The sequence below is a fragment of the Phocoena phocoena genome, chromosome 10 (genome assembly GCF_963924675.1).
Source record: "Phocoena phocoena chromosome 10, mPhoPho1.1, whole genome shotgun sequence".
Classification (NCBI taxonomy): Eukaryota; Metazoa; Chordata; class Mammalia; order Artiodactyla; family Phocoenidae; genus Phocoena; species Phocoena phocoena.
Window position 1 is genome coordinate 65,652,188 of NC_089228.1, and position 24,542 is coordinate 65,676,729.

A 24,542-nucleotide genomic window follows, 5' to 3' on the forward strand; every position below is an offset into this window, starting at 1 on the left:
AAGAGACAGAAGAGGAACTGGAAAGGTAAATTAAAACTTAACTCAGATCCAGCAATCTACTTTTGGGTATATATCCAAAAGAACAGAAAGCAGAGTCACAAAAAAAATGTGCACATCCATGTTCATAGCAGCATTATTCACAATAGCCAAAAGATGAAAGCACATGTCAATCAACGGATGAAATGGATTAAAATACACATACAGTGAAATATTACTCAAACTTAGAAAGGAAAAACTGTCACATGTTGGAACATGGATAAACCTTGAGAACATTATGCTAAGAGAAATAAGCTGTCACAAAAAAGACAAATACTGTATTACTGTATTCACTTATATGAGGTATCCAGAGTAGTAATTCATAGAAACGAAGTAGAATGATGACTGACAGGGGCTCAGGAAAGGGGGAAATGAAGAGTTATTGTTTATGGGTAGAGAATTTCAGTTTTGCAACATGAAAAAGTTCTGGAGATTAAGTGCACAACGTGCTTAACACTACTGAACTGTACACTTAAAAATGGTTAAGATGGTAAATTCTGTGTTATGTGTATTTAACCACAATTTTTGAAAATTTTAATTAGGATGAGACCAATATGCTTCAATAAGAAATTTGGACTTAACTCCTAAATGCAAAGGAGAGCATCTAAAGGTTAATAAAAACAACTCTACTGAAGTAGGACTTATGCAGCATAAAACTCACCCATTTCAATTGCACAATTCAATGATTTTTAGTAAAGTTACTGAATTGTAACACAATCACCATGTTTCAGAACATGTTTTCATCATCCCCACAATGTGTATATATGTTATGTTAATGGCACAGGGGAATTAAGTGTGACCTGGACATAGCAACATTATCCTGGATTATCCAGGTGAACTCAATGTAATCACTTCCTTAAGTGTGAGAGGGAACTGGAAGACAGAACCAGAGAGAGAGCAGTGTGAGAAGGACCCACACAACATGTTGGCTTTGAAGATGGAGAAAAGAGGCCATAAGACAAGGTACGGTATGTGGCCCCTGGAAGTGGGAAAAGGCAAAGAAACGAGCTCTCCAGCAAGAACACAGCCCTGATACACCTTTATTTTAGTCCAGTGAGACTCATTTTGGATTTCTGAACTCCATAACCATAAAATCATAAACTGGTGTTTTTATAAACCACTAAGTTTGTGGTAATTTATTAACAACAGCAAAAAATTAATACAATGGCTATTCATTATATTATTCTTTCTACTTTACTATATGTTTGAAAATGTTCATCATACAAGAAAACTATGAATATAAAAAACTAAAAGGTTACAAATAAAAAGGTGCTATTTTCTGCTGAGTCATTTCCTTCATCATAACTCGGCTCTCAAGAACTCAATTATCCATTAAAGATGCACACTTAGAAGTTAACTCCTATTCTTCTTGCCTCCCGCCACCCCACCCCCACACCCGCCATGTAACTGTCATGGATACTTCCTAAAAAGGTAAATAATCATTAGGTTCAGTGCTAACTGAAATTTTTGAAGATACTAGAACAGAGTAGAAATGCGCGGAGTAGCCATGAAAATGTAAAATACTCAAAAAGTCCCAGAATGACAAACAGAAAATGTGATTCAAACAAAACTAACTTCATAAACAAAACATTTGTGGTTTACTGTTGTTCATGGAACTTTCGTTGGGACATAATTTAAAGTAGCAGTTATGAAATGATCAAGTAAATCTATAATTAAGTATGGTTTTCAAAAGTGTGTTTACCTCACAAGGAACTTAGAATAAGCCAGCAATGGTTAAAATGCATCTTATCCTACAGCCTAGTCAGAGATCTGTTTTCTAAAAAATACTAGCAACTTTTTCTTTATTTTTAAAAAAGGGAAAAGTGCCAAAAAGCTAAATTGTAAGCCAGCATTCCACTCTCAAATCTAGCTGTTGTTTCTGCATACAGAGAAAAAAAATGCAGGGGCTTCTAAAAGAAATCACACACCTTTTACATATACCTTTGATTAAAATGCTCCACACCTGTCTTATATATCTTGCCTAGAGATTTCCTGATGGTGTGCTACAGGGGCCAGCTTCAAAGCCTCTTCAGTTTCATCGCCCCTAAAGAACCACGCTGACCACACCGTCTTTGGGGAACACAACAGTAAGACTCAGCATACTTCACCTCCAAAATTGCATACTTGGGTACGTGTCTAAGACCCTATGTTATGAATCTTATTCTGTCCTCTAAAAACAAAAAGGTAAATAAAACTTGGCCAAGTTCTATGCAATATGTTGAACAAAGCCAATGCAACGTTATCATCGCCACCAAATAATGTCACATAGCCTTAATGCCTACTCTGCTCATTCTGCAGCCAACCCATCTCCAAATACTCTGCAGCTATATTTGGCTGTTCTCTAGTACATGTGAGATAGGTACCTTAAAAAGCTACATACAGCTGGAAGACTAAATTAAATTGGATAGAACTTGAAAAAAGACTAGGATAAAGGCAGATTTTATCACAGTTCATAAACCTGAGAGGACCAGCCCCCCCTTTATTTTACAAACTAATAAAATGACAGTATAAAAGATGTCAGATGTCATTTTTAGTAGTAACTAATCCCTGAGAACAAACAAGGAAGACAACATGTAAAGAATATTTCCTGTAAAAGTCCTATGACACTTGCAGACAGTCTCACATACTCTGTTAATGTTTTCATGTCTGGGCAACCAACTGCACATAAGAAGCAGTCAGGTTTGGACAGCTCATCCAACTATGGCATTTCTTTTACATTACAGAAGAAAAGAATTTTTAAAAATAGCTACTTTGCATGATACTGCATAATTACCACCAGTTAAATTACTATCAAAAAAAAATCACAAAACCATCCAAACAAACAAGGGGGGAAAAAAACTAATTTGCTTTACAAAGAAAAACTAACAAAAGCTTAAGAAAAACCATTTCTGTATCTTTTTCTTATTCCTTAAAAAGAGTGGTCTCTCAAAGAGAGAAAAGCAGCAAACATCCCCAAATAATGTAAACACAGTCAAAAAGTTTATGTATTTCAAGCTTCGCAAAGGTCAAGGAGATATCTCTCTCTCTCCAGTACCGTTTCTTTGGATCCTCTGTGGCTGAGGGTAAGGTAAATACGCTTAGCTCAACACTATTAAGACAAGCAACCAAAATCTGCTTCATTCTCCATAAAATCCTTCATGACTCTGACAAGTTCCATTTAAAAATTAGCAATATCTTTACAAAAGACTGCTAACTAATAAACACAGAAGGAACAACAGAATTAGAAAATTACCTTTTTGCAACCACTAGGCAATAAATAGCTCAAGCAAGGATCATCAATGGATACTATAACAGGAGAAAGATTGCTGGGGAAAAGGATATTCTGACAGTCTATCACAGATTACTTACTAATTACAAAGAAGAATAACAGGTGGACACTGTCTTAACTAAATACTCAAATTTAGCATAATAATGGGACAAAAGCAGATGCCTCCTGATGTGATGCAACAGAAGACACATTTCTAACAACAACAAAACGTTTAACCTGAATTTAACCATGAGGAAACAGACTAATCAACAATATGGGACACTCCAGAGGACAACTGGCCTGGACTTTTAAAAAATGTCAATGTCATAGGGCTTCCCTGGTGGCGCAGTGGTTGAGAGTCCGCCTGCCGATGCAGGGGACACGGGTTCGTGCCCTGGTCCGGGAAGATCCCACATGCTGCGGGGCAGCTGGGCCCGTGAGCCATGGCCGCTGAGCCTGCGCGTCCGGAGCCTGTGCTGCGCAACGGGAGAGGCCACAACAGTGAGAGGCCCGCGTACCGCAAAAAAAAAAAAAAAAAAAAAAATGTCAATGTCATAAAACAAGCAAATGGCAAAGGTGAGGTTAAAGACATGACAACCTAACATAGCATGAGATGCTTGAGAAGACTCTGGATTTTTTTTTAAAAAGTTATAAAGGGCATCTGGGGAACCAATAGGAAAATCTAGATATGAACTGTATATTGGATAACACTATTATTTCCAGGCTAAATTCCTTGGGAGTGACAATGACATTGCAGATATGCAGCATGACGCCCTTGTTCTTAGAAGATATCTGCTGAAGGACTAAGAGGTGAAATGTCATGATGTCTGCAATTTATCTCAAATGGTTCAGGGAAGAAAAATAAAATAAAATCCAGAGAGAGAACTTTCACACATTGCCAGTGGGAATGAAAAATGGTAGTTACTTTGGAAAAGAGTTTGGCAGTTTCTTAAAAGGACATAATTTTACAATACAAAATAGCAATCAATTCCTAGGTATCTACCCAGAAGAAATTAAAACACATCTAAAGTCTTGCAAATGAATGTTCATAGCAGTTTTATTCATAATAGCCTAGTAGAAAAAAATCCAAATGTCCATCAACTGGTAAATGGATAAAACGTGGTATATCCATGCAATGGAAAATTACTCAGCAACAAAAATACTGATACACGCTAAAACATGGATAAACCTCATAAACAAAACACTAAATGAAAGAAGCCAGATACAAAAGATCGCTTATGGGACTTTTCTGGTGGTCCAGTAGCTTAAGAATCCGTGCTCCCAATGCAGGGGGCCCGGTTTCAATCCCTGGTGAGGGAACTAGATCCCACATGCATGCCGCAACTACAAGTTTGCATGCCACAACTAAGAGTCCACATGCTGCAACTAAGAGTCTGCGTGCCACAACTAAAACACTCCGCAACGAAGATCCCGCATGCCATGACTAAAACACGGCGCAGCCTAAATAAATAAATAATTTTTTTTTAAAAAAGACTCCCTGGGCTTCCCTGGTGGCGCAGTAGTTGAGAGTCCACCTGCCGATGCAGGGGACATGGGTTCGTACCCCGGTCCGGGAAGATCCCACATGCCGTGGAGCGGCTGGGCCCATGAGCCATGGCCGCTGAGCCCGCGCGTCCGGAGCCTGTGCTTCACAACGGGAGAGGCCACAAGAGCGAGAGGCCCGTGTACCGCAAAAATAAATTAATTAATTAAATAAAATAAATTTAAAAAGACTCCTTATTATGATTCCATTGATATAAACAGTAAAAGGCAATTATTTAGAGACAGAAAAAAAATTAGTGTTTGCCTGAGGCTGGAAGTAGGAATGGTGATTAACTATAAATAGGCAGGCAAAGTCTTGAAATGAAGAAAATATTATACAACTGGATTGTAGTGATGGTTGCTCAGTTCTGTAAACTTACTAAAAATCATTCAATTATCTATTTTAAATGGGTTAATTTATGATATGTAAATTATACTTCAATAAAGATACTTAAAAAATAAAGCAGATATGGTAAAATGGCAATTATACAGGTATTCACTGTGCTAATCTTTCAACTCTTCTATAGTTTTGAAAGTCTTCAAACTAAAAAGTTGGGGGACAGATCAGAATGACCTCTGCAAAGCACATACACTCACCCCGAAATTAGTGTTTCTAACTGTAGATTACCTAAAAGAAGTAAAGGACAGAGCACAACTCTGATAGATTTAGGATTAAATAAAAGAAGAACATATTGGAACCTAGGGCAAATTTTTATCTAAGGATGTGATTAACAATTTTTTCTCTACTTAGGTATTATTTTTTCCTAATTACACAAGTAATACATATTCATTATAGAAAATGTGAGAATTAAAGTGAAAAAGAAAGTATAAAAAAGAAAATAAAAAACAACTTCATAATCTCATAGCCAGAGATAAGTATTTGTAGCTTGTTTTTTATCCTTCAGGTAAATGCAGATCCATTTTGGCGAAGGAACGCTATCTAAATGCAACATCATCACAACTTGATTATTCAATTGGTATACTAAAATTTTACATCATATCCAAACAATCACACAAATCATAAGAATAAAAAGGCAGAATAAAAAATTTTAGATGAAAATCCAATACTTCCTTTCAGCTTCCAATTAAAATTTTCAGGGACTTCCCTGTGGCTCAGTGGTTAAGAATCCGCCTACCAATGCAGGGGACATGGATTCAAGCCCTGGTCCAGGAAGAACCCACATGCCTCAGAGCAACTAAGCCCATGTGCCACAACTACTGAACCTGCGCTCTAGAGCCCATGAGCCACAACTACTACTGCAGCCCACGCGCCTAGAGCCCATGCTGCGCAACAAGAGAAGCCACCGCAATAAGAAGCCTGCACACCACAACGAAGAGTAGCCCCTGCTCACCGCAACTAGAGAAAGCCCACGCACAGCAATGAAGACCCAATGCAGCCAAAACTAAATTAATTAACTAATTAAAAAAAAATTTCACACACTAGCCTCAGCTCTCTCCCAAAACCCTCCTAAAATATAGGTATAGTGCTACAGATTGAATGCACATTTGTGTCCCCCCAAAATTCACTGTGAAACCCTAACTCCCAATGTGATGGTATCAGGAGGTGGAGCCTTTCGGAGGTTATTAGGTCACAAGGGTAAAGCCCTCATGAATGGAATTAGTGTCCTTATAAAAGCCATCCCAGAGAGCTCCCTTGCCCCTTCCACCACATGGGGTTACAGTGAAAAGTCAGTCATCTGTAAACCAGGAATCGCACACTCACCAGACATTGAATCTGCTGGCACCCTGACCTCGGACTTCCCAGCCTCCATATATGTGAGAAATCAATCTCTGTTGTTTATCAAGCCACACAATCTATGATATTTTTGTTATAGCAGCCTGAATGAAGAAAAATGTGGGAAAAAGTCAGAAATTCACAAGGACCAAATGAACAAGTGAGGAGGCAATATTTGGGTGGCTAGAAAGCAGAGAGACAAGTGGTAAATGACTTAGCCGACCTGAGAAAGATGACTCCTCCTCGGCCAGCAGTGGGGACAAGTAGAGAAGCAATCCAACTTAAAATGAGGATTCCCCAAAAGGTTCAGAAATTAAGAGCACCAGGTACCCTACAAGTGAAGGTAAAGACATGGATAAAAACAGAAGTTATGCATTTGCCTAAACTATGCATCAGACCTCAGATCCTCAATACAGTCTAAACACTGCATAGCTGGTGACTGCCCCACCCTGGAGGAAATGGGTGGAGCTGTTAAGCCCTCATTTAACAAACCCTACAGTCAGGCCCACAACTTTCAAACCACTTTTTGTGTCCTACTCTTAAATACGAGTAGATAGCTAATAAACAGCAAGTACGTAAGGTAAAGTATCTAATATGATAGAAAAAAACTAAAGCAAGCAAACAGAAAACGCAACCTGAAGAAAACAATACCGAGGAGATCTCAGAAAAGAGCGCAAAAATTTTGTCAAAAGATTAAAAGAGGGGGGAAAAAAGATAAGACAGAGGACCAGAACAGAAAATCCAGTGTCTGAAAAATAGGAGATCTAAGAAAAGAGAACAGAGAAAATGAAGAAGAGAAAATCAAAGAATTAATTCAAGAAAATTTCTAAGATCTAAAAAAAACAAAACAAATGAACAAACATAAGAAAAGAGAAACAGAGGTATAGACAAAGAGAACAAACAGGTGGTGGCAGGGTGGGGAGGGGGAGGAAAGAAATAGGTGAGGGAGATAAGAGGAACAAACTTCCAGCTGCAAAAAAATGAGCCACAGTTATGAAATGTACAGTGTGAGGAACATAATCAATAACTATGTAATATCTTTGTATGGTGACATATCATAACTAGACTTATCAGACTTACTGTGGTGATCATTTTGAAATATATAAAAATACCAAATCACTATATTGTGTAACAGGAACTAACAGTGTTATTGTAGGTCAATTATACTTCAAAAACAAACAAACTCATTGAAAAAGAGATCAGATTTGTGGTTACAAAGAGGCAGAAGGGGGAACTGCAGGAAGGCAGTCAAAAGGTACAAAATCCCAGATATAAGATAAATAAGCACTAGGGATGTAAGGTACAACATGATAAATATAATTATCATTGCTATATGTTATATATGAAGGTTAGTAAGAGACTAAATTCTAAGAGCTCACTCACAAGAAAAAAATTTTTTCTATTTCTTTAATTTTGTATCTATATGACATGATGGATGTTTACTAAACTTACTGTGATAATCATTTCATGAGGTATGTAAGTCGAATCATTATGCTGTACACCTTAAAGTTATACAGTGGTGTAGTATCTCAATAAAACGAAGAAAAAAAATAAACATTCCAAGAACAGAGGACAGTTTCCAGACTAAAAGGGCTCCCCAAGGCTAAGCACAATGTATGAGAACACAGGCTGAAATGCATCACTGTCAAATTTCAGGACACTGGGGACACAGCAAAGTTACCAAAAGCTTCCAGAAAGGGAAAAAACAGAATTCATTCAAAGAAGAAAGAATCAGAACAGCATCACATTTCAACATTTCCACTGAAAAACACAAAACAAAGGAACAGTGCCTTCAAAATTCTGAGCAAAATACTTCCAATCTTCAAACTGCTACCTAACCAAACCTGGGATTATCAACTAAACATCAGAGTAAAATACAGTTTCAGAATACGAAAGTCTCAAATTTTATCTCCTCTGCACTCTCAGGAAGTTTTAAAAAATGGGGTCCAGGAAACAGGGGTTCCAACAAAGTGGGGAAAGTATGAAAGAAATCCCCGGGGTACCAGGGGAGCTGTGCAGCAGACCTAGAGTTCTACCAGTCCAGTCATAGTGGGTCAAACACGGTGGAAGACTTCTTCACAAAGATAAAACCAATAGAACACCTGAAGTGTCTAAACCTACTGAGAAGAGATTCATAGACAGTAAGGAGTTTGAGGATAACTTAGTTTTAAAAATCTGATCCCAGACTTCCCTGGTGGAGCAGTGGTTAAGAATCCACCTGCCAATGCAGGGACACGGGTTTGAGCCCTGGTCCGGGAAGGTCCTACATGCCAGGGAGCAACTAAGCCTGTGCGCCACAACTACTGAGCCTGCACTCTAGAGCCCGCGACCCACAACTACTGAGCCTGCGTGCCACAACTACTGAGCCCGTGCACCTAGAGCCCGTGCTCCACAAGAGAAGCCACCGCAATGAGAAGCCCGCGCACCGCAACGAAGAGTAGCCCCCGCTTGCCACAACTAGAGAAAGCCTGTGTGCAGCAACGAAGACCCCAAAATAAATAAGTAAATAAATTTTTTTAAAAATCTGATCCCTATACAGAAAAAACAGAATTTTTTGTATATCCTGTATACAGATGTTGTCTACAGTTGTTGAACTATAATACTGTATACCTGAAACAATAAATAAAGCATTTTAAAACTATCTAAGAAACTGAGCAAACCAAAAAATCAAGACAATGATTCCCCCTAGGACAGCAAAAGATCGTGCAGAAAAGGAAAATGAATCCCAGTACACTAATGGCTCAAGTGTCAATAAGGATTTAAATAGTTAAAACAACATAAACACTGAAAACTGATTTAACCAAATCACAAATAATTAAAATGGGAGCATTAGAGAGAGGGTGAGTGTAACTGAAAATTACCATGTGCTGGGTACAGCTCTAAATCTTTACACATATTAATTTATCCAATTCTCAGGTAAAAACTGATATTGTCTTTACATATAAGGAACCAAGACACAGAGAGAGTAAAATAACTTGCCAAAGGTCACACAGATAGTAAATAGCAGAAGCTTTGAACTTTGCTCTTTACCACGACATTGCCTCTCACAGAATAACATCCTCATCTCCCTGTGGGAAGTCAACAGATAATGGTCAAAACAGAAAAAAAAAAAAAAAAAAAAAAATCAATGGAGGTAAAAACCCAAAAAATCAGCTGAAAGAATTTAAAAAGACTGCCTTTGGAAATGAGTAAGAAAAAAGGACTCTAGAATCCCTGGTTCCTTTTAACAAGCCTGTAGAACTACCTTACCCTTTAAACTATGTGCCTTTACAATGCAGATAAAATGAAAATTGTAAGAAGAAAATGGGGCTTCCCTGGTGGCGCGGTGGTTGAGAGTCCACCTGCCGATGCAGGGGACACGGGTTCGTGCCCCGCTCTGGGAAGATCCCACATGCCGTGGAGCAGCTGGGCCCGTGAGCTGTGGCCGCTGGGCCTGCGCATCCGGGGCCTGTGCTCCGCAGCGGGAGAGGCCACAACAGTGACAGGCCCGCGTACCGAAAAAATAAAATAAAATATGTAAATAAATAAATAAAAGAAAATGTACTTCCCTTTAAAAATATTTTTTAAGTGAACATTAAAATTCTTATCCAACCTTAGAAAACCGGACATACACACCAGTACAAGAGGAAGAATCTCAAAACCAAGCCCAAATATATACATAAGCATTTGATATATGATAAAGATAGCATTTCAAATCATTGGGGGGAAATGTGAATTTCACAATAAATGGGAAAACTGACTAACCATCTGAAAAACATGTTAGATATAAACCCCAGCACACTGCCAAATAAGTTTCATCTGTATAAAAAATTTATATGTAAATTATGCAATCATAAAGAAAACAAAGGTGAATAATTATATAATGATTAGGTGGGGGAAGGATTTCTAAGCATGAAACCAAAAGCAGAAATCAAAAAGGAAAAGACTGCTGGATTCAACTTCACAAAAATTCACCAAAAAATGCTACACAGTTAAAACAAAAATCATAAACCATGTTAAAAGACAAACTGGAGGAAAGGTAAGTATTTAATAAGCTATTTTCCTTAATATGCAAAGAGCTCACACAAATCAATGAAAAAAGAACAATCCAATAGAGGTAGAGAGAAAAACACACAAAAAAGTCACAGAAAAATATAAATGGCCTCAACAAAATGGGGGGGGAGGGGGGATACAAATGGCCAATAAGGATAAGGAAAGATGTCCTACCTCACTCATAATTAAAGCAATACAAATTAAAATGAATATATATTTAACCTATCAGACCAGCAACAATGTAAAGACCATTCTTCCATGGCTAAGAGGGTGGCAAAACAAGCACTCTTGTTTACTGACAGTAAAAATGAAAACTGGTACAATACATTTGAAGTGAATTTGATACTACCTATCAAAATTTATACTGGCCATACACCTAGCCCCAGCAATCCCACTTCTAGGACTGTATCCACAAGTTTGTATAAAGATACCTATACCAGAGCAGCTTTATAAAAGCAAATACCTAGAAACTGTCCATCAGTAAGGAAGCGGTTAAACAAAATGTGGTCAGCCACAATGGAACACCATGTATCCATTAAAAAAAAAAAGAAAAATAATGTCCACATTGTAAAGTTAAACAAGCTAACCTAAGAACAGTATGTATAGGGTGATTCCATTTGTGTGTGTGTTTTAAAATAAGAAGGGGATAAGACCTCTATAAGTGAGATGGTGCACCTCCATATCCTGCTCTCCCAGTTAAAAAAATCTTGACAACTGAGGTGGATGATTGACCTGAAATGGCTTGGCCTAAAGTCCATACTCAACAACATATAAAAGTTTGTTTTAAAGCATTGGGGAGGGGAACATTTCTATTTCCATGTAAAGGAATAGTATGAAGCCTTTAAAATAAAAGTGCAGAATCATATTTATTAAGAATGGAGAAATGGGGACTGCCCTGGTTGTCCAGCGGTAAAGAATCTGCCTTACAATGCAGGGGACGCAGGTTCAATCCCTGGTCAGGGAACTAAGATCCCACATGCTGCTGGACAACTAAGCCCGCATGTCACAACTACTGAACTCATGAGCCTCAACTAGAGAGGCTGCGTGCCACAAACTACAGAGCCCACACGCTCTGGAACCCGTGCACCACACTATAGAGCCCACTTGCCCTGGAGCCTGCGGGCCACAAACAGTGAGAGAAAACATGCCGCCACAACTAGCGAGAAGCCCATGCGCCACTACGAAAGATCCCGCATGCCTCAACGAGGATCCCACGTGCTGCAACTAAGACCAGACACAGCCAAAAATAGGTTAAGTAAATAAATAAATAAATAAATAAATAAATCTTTTTTAAAAATGGAGAAATGGTCATATTTTTAAGTGAAAACAGACTACAAATAGTGTATATATTGGTTGAAGGGTATCCCCCTGAATTCATGTCCTCCCAGAACCGCAGAACCATGATCTCATTTGGAAACAGAGTCTGTGCAGATATAATCAGTTAAGATGTGGTGATACTAGATTAGGTTGGGTCCTAAATCCAACTGGCTGGTTTCCTTCTAAGGAGACACATACCCCCACCCTCCCACCCCCTACCCCCCTCAACACACACACACACACACACACACACACACACACACACACACACACACACGGAAGAAGGTCATGTGACTTCTGAGACAAACTGGAGTGATGCATCTACAAGCCAAGGAACACCAAGAAACACCAGGAGCTATCAGAAGCTAAGAAGAGGTAAGGAAGAATTCTTCCCTAAGAATCTTCAGAGGGAGCATAGCCCTGCCAATGCCCTGAATTCAGACTTCCAACCTCCAGAACTGTAAGAGAATAAATTTGTTTTAAGCCACCCAGCTTGTGGTAATTTGTTATGGCAGTCCTAGAAACCCATACAGCGTGTAAAACACAACAATCAGGAGCACAGACTCTGGTCCCAGGCTGCTTATACTTGAATCCTACTTCTACCATGTATTACCCACATAACTTTAGGTAAGTTATTTAACCTCACTGAGTCTCTAATCCTTTTCTATAAAATGAAGATAACAGTATTTATTTCCCAGAATTATTATGAACATTAAATTATATATTAAACTTAATCACTTAAAACAATACCCAGAATATAGTAAATACTCCACTTTTGTAAAGCAAACACAGGTACACACACACACACAATAGTATTAAAAGGATATAGATCAAAAGGTTAAAATTGCTTATTTCTGGGTCCCACGAGTATGGCTTATTTTTTTCTTTTTGGTATTTTCTAGCTTATATGCAGTAAGATCTATGTCATAATACAATTTTTACTATTTTTTAATTTTTTTTTTTTTTTTTTTTTTTTTTTAATTTTAAAATATTTTAAAGGCAGTAGTTCCCAGTTACAGGTGTATGCAAACCCCATCCCTCGGCTAATGATTTCCACTACTCAAAGCCTGTTATCAAAGTATTTTTTAATTAAAAAGCAAAATTTACTTTAGAAGATAAATGCTGACCACAAAGCATTTTAGAAGCACATCGTATATCATTCAATCAATCATTAGTAAGCTGTTGCTACATTATAGGCTATGAATCACTGACCTCAAGCACAATAATTCAAGTTCAAACTCCTGGAAACACTGTACAGACCTGAGGCTCAAACAGTTTAAGAAAACGTAACCATTCATTTCTAAAAGTGAGTCTTTTCAAACCCAGTACATAGTAAATTCAATGAGGCTGAGTTCCATATTTGGAATAAACTGCTACCCCTCTCAAGACATACATTAACTTCGGCAAATCATTAGAAAATCACTTACAAAATCAACTACCCTTCCACAGAGTGAAAAATGTATTAGCGTTATCTCTACAAGATGGTTTAATAAAGAGTTAAAGTGAGTTTCAGTTTTGTGTTTTGGGTCCCTAAAAAGTTCAAATTATGAAATGTGTTCTCTGACAGTACCTCATAAGTAAATTCAGATAAGCTCACTGCTAGGTAGTTTACTTAACACATTTTGCTCTTAACACAGCAAAACAAAGGTTTAATAAGTATAGGTAATCACTAGATGAGAGTCTGTTAATACAGTGAAGAAATTTTACTATATTTGAAGAGACCAAATCCACCACTGCACGGGTTTTTCGTTGCTTTTCGTTGGTATTTATTATGTGTTTTTTTATTGAATTACAGTTGATTTACAATATATTAGTTTCACCACTGCATTGTTAATTAAAAAAGTGTATCTATTTGATCACCCTATCCAAGTACCTTGACAGCTAATTCACTGCCCACTGAAGCAAAGAAGGTGCAAGAGATATGGTACCCACTAGTCTGGATAGGAAGAATAATTATTCAAATAGCAATACCACTGCTATTAAAAGTTTTTATATACATTTAATTTTTTATATATGCATATACATATACACACATGCAAAAAGAATTACCTGTGTATATGTACAAAAGTCTATAGACATGAACATTTTCTAAAAGGTACAGAAGAAATAGTAATGGCTATATCTAGAAAGGAGAGGGGATTTTTGCTTTCCACTGTTCATCCACAGGTTGCAAATTCGCGGCCCAAGGACCACGTCCCACCTACAGATGTAGTTTATTTGGCCCACACAATGTTTTAAAAGTATTTAAAATAGTTGCCAATGTTTGAAAATCAGGAAATTTCCCATAAAAATCTGAATTTCTGGCTTCTCTTGAAAAAATGGAAAAATCTAAGAACGCTGGGCCCCCATTCCAGCATGGCAATATTTGACTTAAGGCAAGTATCAGACATCCTCTTTATAAAAGGCAAGTGCTTTCTAGCTCACACATACTTCAACTGTTCGTGTCCCCCACCTGACATCTATAAGCATTTTAGTTTGCAACTCCCGCTTAGACCCTTCTAAACTATTTGAACTTACTATGTGCTTATGCTGCTTTTTACAGTTTTTCCTCAATAAAAAATACTGGCAAAGATCCAGGAGAACTTCAGCGATTTTACAAAATATTTTTCTCCATTCATATCTAAATAACTGTTACCTAACTTTGACTAATACATTCTCTCATAAACTGATTACAAAAGATATTTAGTATAAGGAGACATGCCTGGAAAGGTAGGTATATAACAAGGTGGGGCCAACCTGCAGAGGGCTCAGATTGCTTCCAGAAACAATATTCTTGTTGTTACTTAAATTTTAATTTGGTTTTATGTCATGTATGTCCAAATTAAACCTACAAACAAAAGAGCCTGAAAAGCTTAGTTTATAGAACTTGTTTCTTCTAACAGCACTAGACTTCAAGACTTCCATAAAAACAAAATCTTTATTCCCACCTACGTTCAGGTACTACTTCAACAAATATTTGTTGAGCACCTACTACATACAAAGAGTTGCATCAGACGCTTAGGAAGAAACAAAGGCCGTTCGGGGACATTTTCCTCTCCATGCTGTGTATCATATATGATAACTGTTATTAAAAAGGCAAGAGTGCAGTTCAGAGAAGGCAGCACTACCAAGAATTCGTGTCCCAATTTCAAAAAAAAACAATAGGATTTCATGAGGTATAAAGAAAGGAAATAACAGTATTCTAGGTAGAAGAAAAAAGCTAAAAACTGGGAAAGCAGGGCTTCTCTGGTGGCGCAGTGGTTGAGAGTCTGCCTGCCGATGCGGGGGACACAGCTTCGTGCCCGGTCCGGGAAGATCCAACATGCCGCGGAGCGGCTGGGCCCGTGAGCCATGACCGCTAAGCCTGCGCGTCCAGAGCCTGTGCTCCGCAATGCGAGAGGCCACAACAGTGAGAGGCCCGCATACCGAAAAAAAAAAAAAAAATTGGGAAAGCAAAAGTATGTGTGGGAAATGAGCAGAGGCCAGCTTGAATGGGGCAGAGAGGAGCAGAATGGGGCAGAGAAGAGCAGGATATCCATCACAAAAGATATGCTGGATCAATCTATGGAAGGTCCTGAATGTCAAGCTAAAGCTCTCTGCTCTTTACCTGGTCGGCAACAAGGCACAAAGGTTTCTGAGAAAAGAAGGGCCCTGATCAAAGCTGTGATTCAGAAAGACTGACCTGGTAGGGGTATGTCCACAAAATGGACTGGAAGGAGGAGAACCTGGTGCAGAAAACCAATTTGGAGACTATTCCTATGTTACCCTGTTAAAGTGGTAACATAATCTATATAAGCTAAGGTGATGGCAAGGAGAATGGAAAAAAGAGACAGTTGGGAGGTGCACTGCAGAGTGGAAATGAGCTGGGTTTGGCAAATGATCTGGGGTATCCAGGAAAGAGAGGGCACTGGAAATAACACAGTTCAAGCCTTATGTCTGGAAGACCACTGTAGCTATTAATGAAACAGGAAAAAGTCAGAAAGAAAAGCTGAAGGATTGGGGGCAGGGAGGATTGACCTTTTGAACATACATTTAGTTTTTGGTGCCAATAGAACATGCATAAGTTTTTTCCCCCATCAGAAAACCTTGCACCCTTTTCTGGTCCAATTTTCAGTGGTGGCCAAAGCAAGTACAGTACATATTTAATACAAGTAAAGGATATACTTAATGGAGAGTCAATGAGAAGCCAATTCCAGAGCATATAATATGATCAAAATTAAACTCTACAGAATGAAGATGGACTCCCACCTCAACCATATGCAAAAATTAACTCAAGATGGATCAGTGACCTAAATATAAGCGCTGAAACCATAAAACTCTTAGAAGAAAACATAGAGGTAAATCTTCATGATCTTGGATTGGCATAAATTATTAGCTATAACACCAAAAGCACAAGCAACAACAAAAAATAAAATAAATTGGACCTCACCAAAATTAAAAACAATTATGCATCATAGGACATTAACAAGAAAATTTTAGAAACAATCCATAGGGGACTTCCCTGGTGGCACAGTGGTTAAGAATCCGCCTGCCAATGCAGAGGACATGGGTTCGAGCCCTGGTCCGGGAAGATCCCACATGCCACAGAGCAACTAAGCCCGTGAGCCACAACTCCCAAAGCCCACGCACCTAGAGCCCGTGCTCCGCAACACATGAAGACACCGCAATGAGAAGCCCATGCACCGCAACGAAGAGTAGCCCATGCACCGCAACGAAGAGTAGCCCCTGCTCATCACAACTAGAGAAAGCCCACGCACAGCAACGAAGACCCAACGCAACCAAAAATAAATAGATTTTTTTTAATTGTGAAGAAAACAATCCACAGAATTGGAGAAAATATTTGCAAATCAAATATCTGATAAGGGTCTAGTATCCAAAATATATAAAGAACCCTTATAACTGAACAACAAAAAGACAAACAGTCCAGTTAAAAAACCAGCAAAGGACTTTCATAGACATTTCTCCAAAAAAGATATACAAATGGCCAACAAGCATATGAAAAGACATTCATCACGATTAGTAACCAGAGAAATGCAAATCAATCTCACAATGAGGTACCACTGCAGACTCACTATAATTTAAAAAAGGAAAATAAGTGTTGTCAAGTTTGTAGGAAAATTGGTACAGACCCTCAAACATTGCTAGGGGAATGTAAATGATTCAGCCACTGTGGAAAATAGTTTGGTGGCTCCTCAAAAAGTTAAATATAGAATTACCATATGACCCAGCAATTCAACTCCTACATATATATCCAAAGAAATGAAAACAGGTACTCAAACAAGTATACCTAAACACATGTTCACAGCAGCGCTATTCACAATAGCCAAAAGGTAGAGATGGCTCAAATGTCCACCAATGGATGAATGGACAAACTGTGGTATACACATACACTGGAATATTAAACAGCCATTAAGAGGAATGAAGTACTGATCCATGCTATACACAAGATGAAGCTTGAAAGAAGCCACACACAAAAGTAAAAATATTTATGATTCCATTTATATACATCCATAGAGAAAGAATTCATATTGGTGGTTGCCAGGGGCTGGGGGGAGAAGGGAATGGGGAGCAACTTCTTGATGGGTGTCGGGTTTCCTTTTGCAGTGAAGAAAATGTTTTAGCTAGACAGAGGTGTGGTTGCACAACACTGTGAACACACTAAATACCACTGAATTGTCAACTTTACTGTGGTTCAATTTTATGTCAATTTCACCCCAATTTTTTAAAAACCAACAATATTCCAAAGCAAAAATAAAAATAAGCTCCATCTCTCATCACTTCTGATCCCATTAACCACATTCTTGCCAAGCCAATCTTCCAGACAGCTCTGCTCCAATTGCTCCTTCCTGGTTTCACTCAGGAAATATCCTCCACCTAACACTACACAACTTTTCCATCAATTCAAATCCCAACCATTTCAAACCTTCTAAGAAAGCAACCTACCCACAGCAAGCACTCAATATTTGTGAATCACTGGTTCTGTTTGATTCAGTCCATTCTTACCTGTTCTGAAATTTTACTCAGTTAATTCAGCATTAACATATGAATGCTGCTTCCTTACTATCCCCAAACTTTTTCTCTCATAGTTTCAGGCATGTTCTTTTCCTGTCAGAGAGCAAATTATGATAGAGGCTGTCTTCTGCTGTTGTATTACACTATCTGCCAGGGGTCTATCCAAAGTACATTTCTTTAAATACTGTCTGGTTGAGGGAATTCCCCGGTGGTCCAGCGGTTAGGACTTGGTGCTTTCAAGGCCGGGGCCCAGATTCAATCCCTGGTGGGGAACTAAGTAAGATCCCGTAAGCCTTGTGACCAATAAATAAATAAATACTGTTTGGTTGAGTTTTTGCTGTTATGTGCTAGACAAATTGGGGTGGGGGAGTCGGAAGACAAGAGATGGTAAAGAAACACCTCCACCCACCCTGGCGATAATGGAGATTAGTTGTGACTTGATATAAAATGAATCTTGATGCTCTATTTGTAAACTATTTTATATTATACCCAGAGTCCCAACCTGTGTGTGCCACTCAAAAAAGGCCAAAAAAAGTGGGAAAGAAGAAGGTCCAAACCAAGAACTCCCAACCTTCTTAAAAATGCAATAGCGTGCACAACACTGTCATTGTTACGCAACCCTTCCTACTCTCTTCCTAAAGCTGCTGCTTGGCACACATTTTTAAAGGAGATCATTATTAATATCATGTTTTATCTGTCATAAAGAGACTTTTCCTAGATGCATACATATAAACCAGAGAGTGGATCAGAAACTCATTTAGCATGCAGGTGACTGAGAAATGGATTAAGATCAGGCAGGGGAGGCACTGTGAGATCAGATAGGATGTACAACGGATTTTCACATCGAGATTCTGATTTCACTTCATTGCCTAGTGGTTATACCTTCATTTTATCCAGAAGGGTGCTTCTGACAATACTGAGAAAGTCAATAGGACATTATTTTACAAAAATGTTTTTCCTGAGTTATTTTTCTAGAAAACATCTGTTGTATCCATGATGGGCGTGTGTAGTGTTCCAAAAAATACACGCTGCTTCCTGAAGATACCTGAAGGCAACCTAGGATGTTGCAAAACTTCTGCAGTTTTGCACCAAAACTGCAAAGCACTAGCTTAATGAATAGGAGGGACAGAAACAACCAACATTGTCTACATGCTGGTCAAAGATAAATTACTTATCCCTATAATGAGAAATAACTCCTACGTTAACATTCTCTAAAAAATCTACAAGTGTTATTTGTTTCTTGTCACAAACACTAAAGAATAACTCACTTTTAAAACATAACAGAGACAAATGACTTTGAGGGCCACAACTGAATTTAAAATCTCATGTAACACTGAGAATTGACTAAAAATGGTAAATTTTACGTTATGTATATTTCACCACTATTAAGCTCTCCTCTCAATCCTGTTGGTTTCCACTTAAAAATATATATAAATCTATCAGACTACATTAAAGAGTGAGAAACCATTAAACTGAATGTGTTAAAATGACACATGGTTGAAAATTTCTAGTGATTTGTATTAATAGAAGCTTTCTGACCTCTTAAGGAACGTGTTTATTAGATATTCTTCATCTCCAAGGAGGACATAAGCAAATGAAAAAAGCTTAATTACAGTAAGAACGATTCAGTTTTGACATAATTCTAACTAGAAAGGTAATTAAACACTACCATAAGGTATCATGCAAATCTCTGCCCTCAGGGATGCAAGAAAAGCTATCTTGGAAGGGTTATATGCAATTTTGCAGGAAAAACTAGAATGAACTAGAGAATCTTAAGCCAGCTTCCAGTTTTAGAATTCCAAGTTCTATACTCACAGCCCAAAAGTGTCTTTGCAAGACATTCCACCTATAGAAAGTTATTCTAATTTACAAGTCATTTCAGCTTAGCTTCAGATATTGGGTTCCTTCACCACACCATTTATGCGCTTTATGTACTTACTTAGGAACTAAAAATTAACTACTTTTGTTAAGAGTCAGTTCCACCAATCTCCAGCAGCATAGCTGCCAGCTCAGGTATAAACAGTACAAAACTGAAATAATACTGGGTTCTAAATTAAATAGAAATATCTATATAATGCATATCCAACCTAAGACTAAAAAAAAAAAAAAAACTATGTTTACACATAGGTAACTTATAAGGCCAAAACCTCAATTTAGCCAATTTTCAACAGCTTCTTAAAAAGTTGTTTGTTACCAACAACAAAAATAAATTCTTACTTTTGAAAACAAACCTTTCCAAGTAGGGTTTCATTTTAGAAGACTCGTGGCCTTCATTTTAAAATAATCATTTTTATTTTACCACATTATTTTTTAACAATCACTAGACAACTGGTTATTTATTACAACCCAAAGCAGGCACTTATAAAGTCACAGGAGGGTTAATCATCTCAAATTCAACAGGTTAACCACAGCAATTTGAGAGAAATTTTGGCAACCTGTACGAGGACTATCTCGACAGTTTCTGAAGTCAGACATTAAATGACACTTAAAAACAATACATTTCAAAAAAAACAAACAAAACAATACATTTCTATGTAAAATAGATAGTGGGAAGCAGCCGCATAGCACAGGGAGATCAGTTGAGTGCTTTGTGACCACCTAGAGGGGTGGGATAGTGAGGGTGGGAGGGAGACCCAAGAGGGAGGAGATGTGGGGATATATGTATATGTACAGCTGATTCACCTTGTTATAAAGCAGAAACTAACACACCACTGTAAAGCAATTATACTCCAATAAACATGTTAAAAAAATACATTTCTAGACTTTAGATATTTATTTAACACACAAATATTTTGACCAGGTATGCATTCATGTATGTATTTTAACTAGATTTTATTAATTATGATGAGTATTTGTTTAAAACAAAGACAAATTTAGCCAGGTCAACATAGGAATCAAAACACAATATTGGATTATGAAACTAACTGCTTTCGTTAGAAAGAAAAGCATAACAAGCCTTACTTCCTTCAGTTCACAAATTTTTCATTTTATAATCAAAGAAAAGAAAGAACATGACTTCTACAGTCAAAAAATAAGGTAACGTACTTAAAGCTGAGTTATCACTTAATTGCCTGGATTCCTAAGAAGCTACTGACTTCTGTTTTAAAACCAGAATACATTTTTTAATGGCTCACTCCTTTGTTCAGGAATGCTGATATCACCTTGTTTTATAGAGATAACATCTCATCAGAACACATGCTACTCAGTGTCATTGAGCTTAATAATTTTTACATAAAATTCAAATAAAATTTTTATAATGCAACCATAATTTTTTTTTTCTCATCCACACTGGGCCTCACCTTTCACAACACTCAAAAACAAACAATCTTAGATGTTAAACACACACACACCTCAAGCATATAAAATTCATTACATTGTTTCTGTAGCCATTAATAATTGTACTAATAAATACTGACTCTAAAAAACTAAAAACTTATTAGGGCAGGATTTAAATGATACAACTCACAAGAGGGTGGGGAGAAATAATGATCCTCCCCTACCAAACTGGCAGCAACAATATGCCAAGTCTCTTATGCTGAACTAGCGTAAACAAGGAAGAAAAGGAGCTGGGGGTGGGAAGCAGGCAGGCAAGGGTACAACACTCCTCAAGATATAGCTTTACTTCTAAATCTCACCAGTGTAATACCTCTTCTTGGTGTTTTCAATAACCCCTGTCACTCTCTATTAAACACATAGGCTGGTGTTCAGAAAACTACTGCAGGCTGTAGTCCCTGTCTGAGATCATCCCGGACATAAAAGATACAAGTGGGGGTCACAAATGCTTCTTTAATTATAAAGACTATCTCCTGCATTCAAAGAGTTTTCTAAACATCTAAAAACTCAATCCCACTCTTACTATAACAATCAACTTTAAAGATAAACAACAGGACCTACCAATGATGCTGCACAGAAAAAAATTCACACGTCACCACAGCTATAAGGCTCCCACTAATAAGATGGGCATCATTCAGGATAGGGCTCGATGAGTAACGGGATCAAGACTAGGCTTACAGCCTCTTTTTCTGGCATTGCTTGAGGCATCCAGTGGACAGGGAATAAAGGGGAGGCTGGTTGTATAAGTGATGCCAAGAGAAACAAGATTCCACATGCCCAACACAGAGAGCAAAGGGCAATCATCTCATGGCTTTAAGACCAAAGAAAGATGAGTTCTTTCACCTGAAATCCTTTCAAAGGAAGTCTAATGGTCTCCACTTAATCACTCACCCTGAGTGAACTCAACAACCCCTCAGAGAACAAAGGGAAGCCTTGCTTATCAAAAATAGCAAGTGCTCCACCCAAAGCCAAGAAATACTCCTTTAGTCTAAGTTGTCATGGTCTTCTGTCCCAATTCAGTCTTCTACAAGGAAACTCCAAGCCAAAAATACTTGGTTCCCAGCCTAAGTCAAGTTCTCCATTTTCGCAAACATCTACCAACCAGCTTTCTTTCCGGTAAGCCCCTCTGGATAAGCCCCTCTCCATTCCCGCATTCTGGAGCCCAGGGCTCCAATCCCCTCAGAAAGTTCCCTCCCCCAAGATAATCTCTCTCCTTCACTTTTCCTAAGGTTTTTCCCACACCGTGCCCCAGGTCTAGCACTCCCGGTCCTCCATTAGCGGATCCCACTAGTAGATCCCACCGCTCCCTGGCACAGCTCTTGGGAAAGTCATCTTTCTTACCGTACTCACTTGTCCTCCCCCATAAAGTTTTTCCCTTTTCTTTATCTGTTTTCGAATGGACACGCGCGCACACACACACACACACACACACACACACACACACACACACAATCTGTTCTTCTCAGCTCTTAACTCCCAAGTCTCACCCGCGCGCCAGGTTCTTGCATAGTACCTAATTCTCTCCCTCAGTTTCCCCTAATCCCTGTCATCCTCAGCCCCTAACTCCATACCCCAAGCTTTTGCCCACTCCCCAAATTCAGATTTTCTGTGCTTTTTACTCTTAGCCAACACCACAGCGCTCTTCCTCACAGGTCGACCCCGTGCCTCGATCCTCGAGTCTTTCCCTCTCTTCCCGCGTTCCTCGGCCGCTAATACTCCGCAGAACCTCAGGAGTAACCCCCGCCCATCTCCCTTCCGCCTCTCCTGCCCTCCACGGACCCCAACTCTCCTCATACATCCCCCTCCAGCCCTGCTCGGCCCCCAAATTTCTTCCAGGCCCCTAGGGTTCCCCACACTCCCTCCCCGCCCCGGAAAGGGGGTACCCCTCAGTGCCCGACCGTCCCGCCCGGCCGCCGAGCTTGGGCGTCCCTTCCCTTCCCCTCGGGGCCCCGAGGCCGCTGCCAGGGCTGGCGCGGCGGGGCCGGCTCACCAGTTGGTCATGTCCAGGAAGAAGGCGCAGCCGGCCGGGTTGAGCTGGAAGCCGAGCAACCGCTGGAACTCGGAGATGAGCACGTCCTTGTCGGTGGTGCCCAGGCAGCTGAACTTCTGCATCAGCTCGGGGTCCAGGTCCACGTCCATGCCCTCCATGGCTGGGGCCGGACACTCGCTTCCCCGCCTCCTCACAACTGAGCTGCCGCCGCACCGCCGGGCCCGGGGACCGGGAGGGGGCCCGCTGCTAGCTGGCGCCGCGACCCCGCTCCTCTGAGGTAGGCCCCGGGCCTCTCACCGCCTCATAGGGGTAAACTCACTCAGCCACTCACTCACTCTGGCGCTCCCCCCCCTCCCACCCCCCCCAGTGCCGCCGCCTCCGCTGCCGCCGCCGCCGCCTCTCGCTTCTATGCCGCCTCCGCCTCCTCCCGCGCCGCGCCCACTGCGCAAGCGTCGCCCGCCTAGCCCCGCCCCTTCCTCTCCCGGAGTCCCGCCCCTCCGTGGCGACAGAAACCCGTGACGTCCCCCGCGTGACCTCACCGCGGTGGAGCGAGGGGGCGGGCAGTGGGAAGGAGGAAGGGGACGGCCGGGCGGCGCGGGGAGGTGACTCCTGGCCTGACCTTTTCCTCGCCCCGCCCCCACGCTGAGAGGGAGGAGTTAAAGCCCGGGGTTGGCGGGGAAAAGCTCCGGGATCTTCTTGTACCACAACGGCAGCGTTTGGGAGGTGAGGAAACTGAAGTCGGGGAAGAACAGAGGCCAGGGCAAGGTCAAGTACCAGATGGCATACAAGACCCAGTCCTCCCAGCCAGGGCTTTGCCCCTCGCTCTGGACGGACTTGTTTGCATAAGTTTCTAGAGCTGCTTTCCCAGAGGGTTAATGCCCTAAAATCCTAGGCTCCTGGCCACCCTCGGTGATGATTACCACAGTTTACCCGTGCTGTTTCTGTTATGCAACGGTAGTCTCCAGTTTCCGGAAAGTAAGGGAGGCCTCGATACAAACGTCAATCACAGGTCCAGACGAACACCGCATATAATCTTACACCCACTCCGTCAAGACCAAGCCTCTCAAAATAAAGGTTAAGTCCCGAGAATTTGACGTTGCCTTGTTAAGTTTTTAAAGTGTTACGGTACATATAGTACACCTAACTGGTCAAGGCCCCTTTTCAAGATCAAAGAATGAGAAAGGACGCATAGGGACCATCTTGTCTACCTTCATTCCTTCTTTCACCTCGATTTGCCTAACACATCCACACGGGGAAAAGGCGAATAAGAAACGGTTTCCTGCCTTTAAGTGGCTCTTTGTCTGTCTTACAAATAAGGA

The 24,542-nt window shown here is 39.9% G+C and overlaps 1 protein-coding gene across 1 annotated transcript in view; it reads right to left on the minus strand.

The window, feature by feature from the left end:
• ILRUN (inflammation and lipid regulator with UBA-like and NBR1-like domains) overlaps nucleotides 1–23,570 on the minus strand; it is a 119,145-nt gene extending 95,575 nt beyond the window's left edge. Inside the window, exon 1 of the mRNA XM_065886098.1 lies at nucleotides 23,224–23,570. Within this exon, the coding sequence (XP_065742170.1) occupies nucleotides 23,224–23,381 (158 nt within the window). The 5' untranslated portion in view covers nucleotides 23,382–23,570. The remainder of the gene's footprint in view (nucleotides 1–23,223) is intronic.
• Nucleotides 23,571–24,542: the final 972 nt, after the last annotated feature.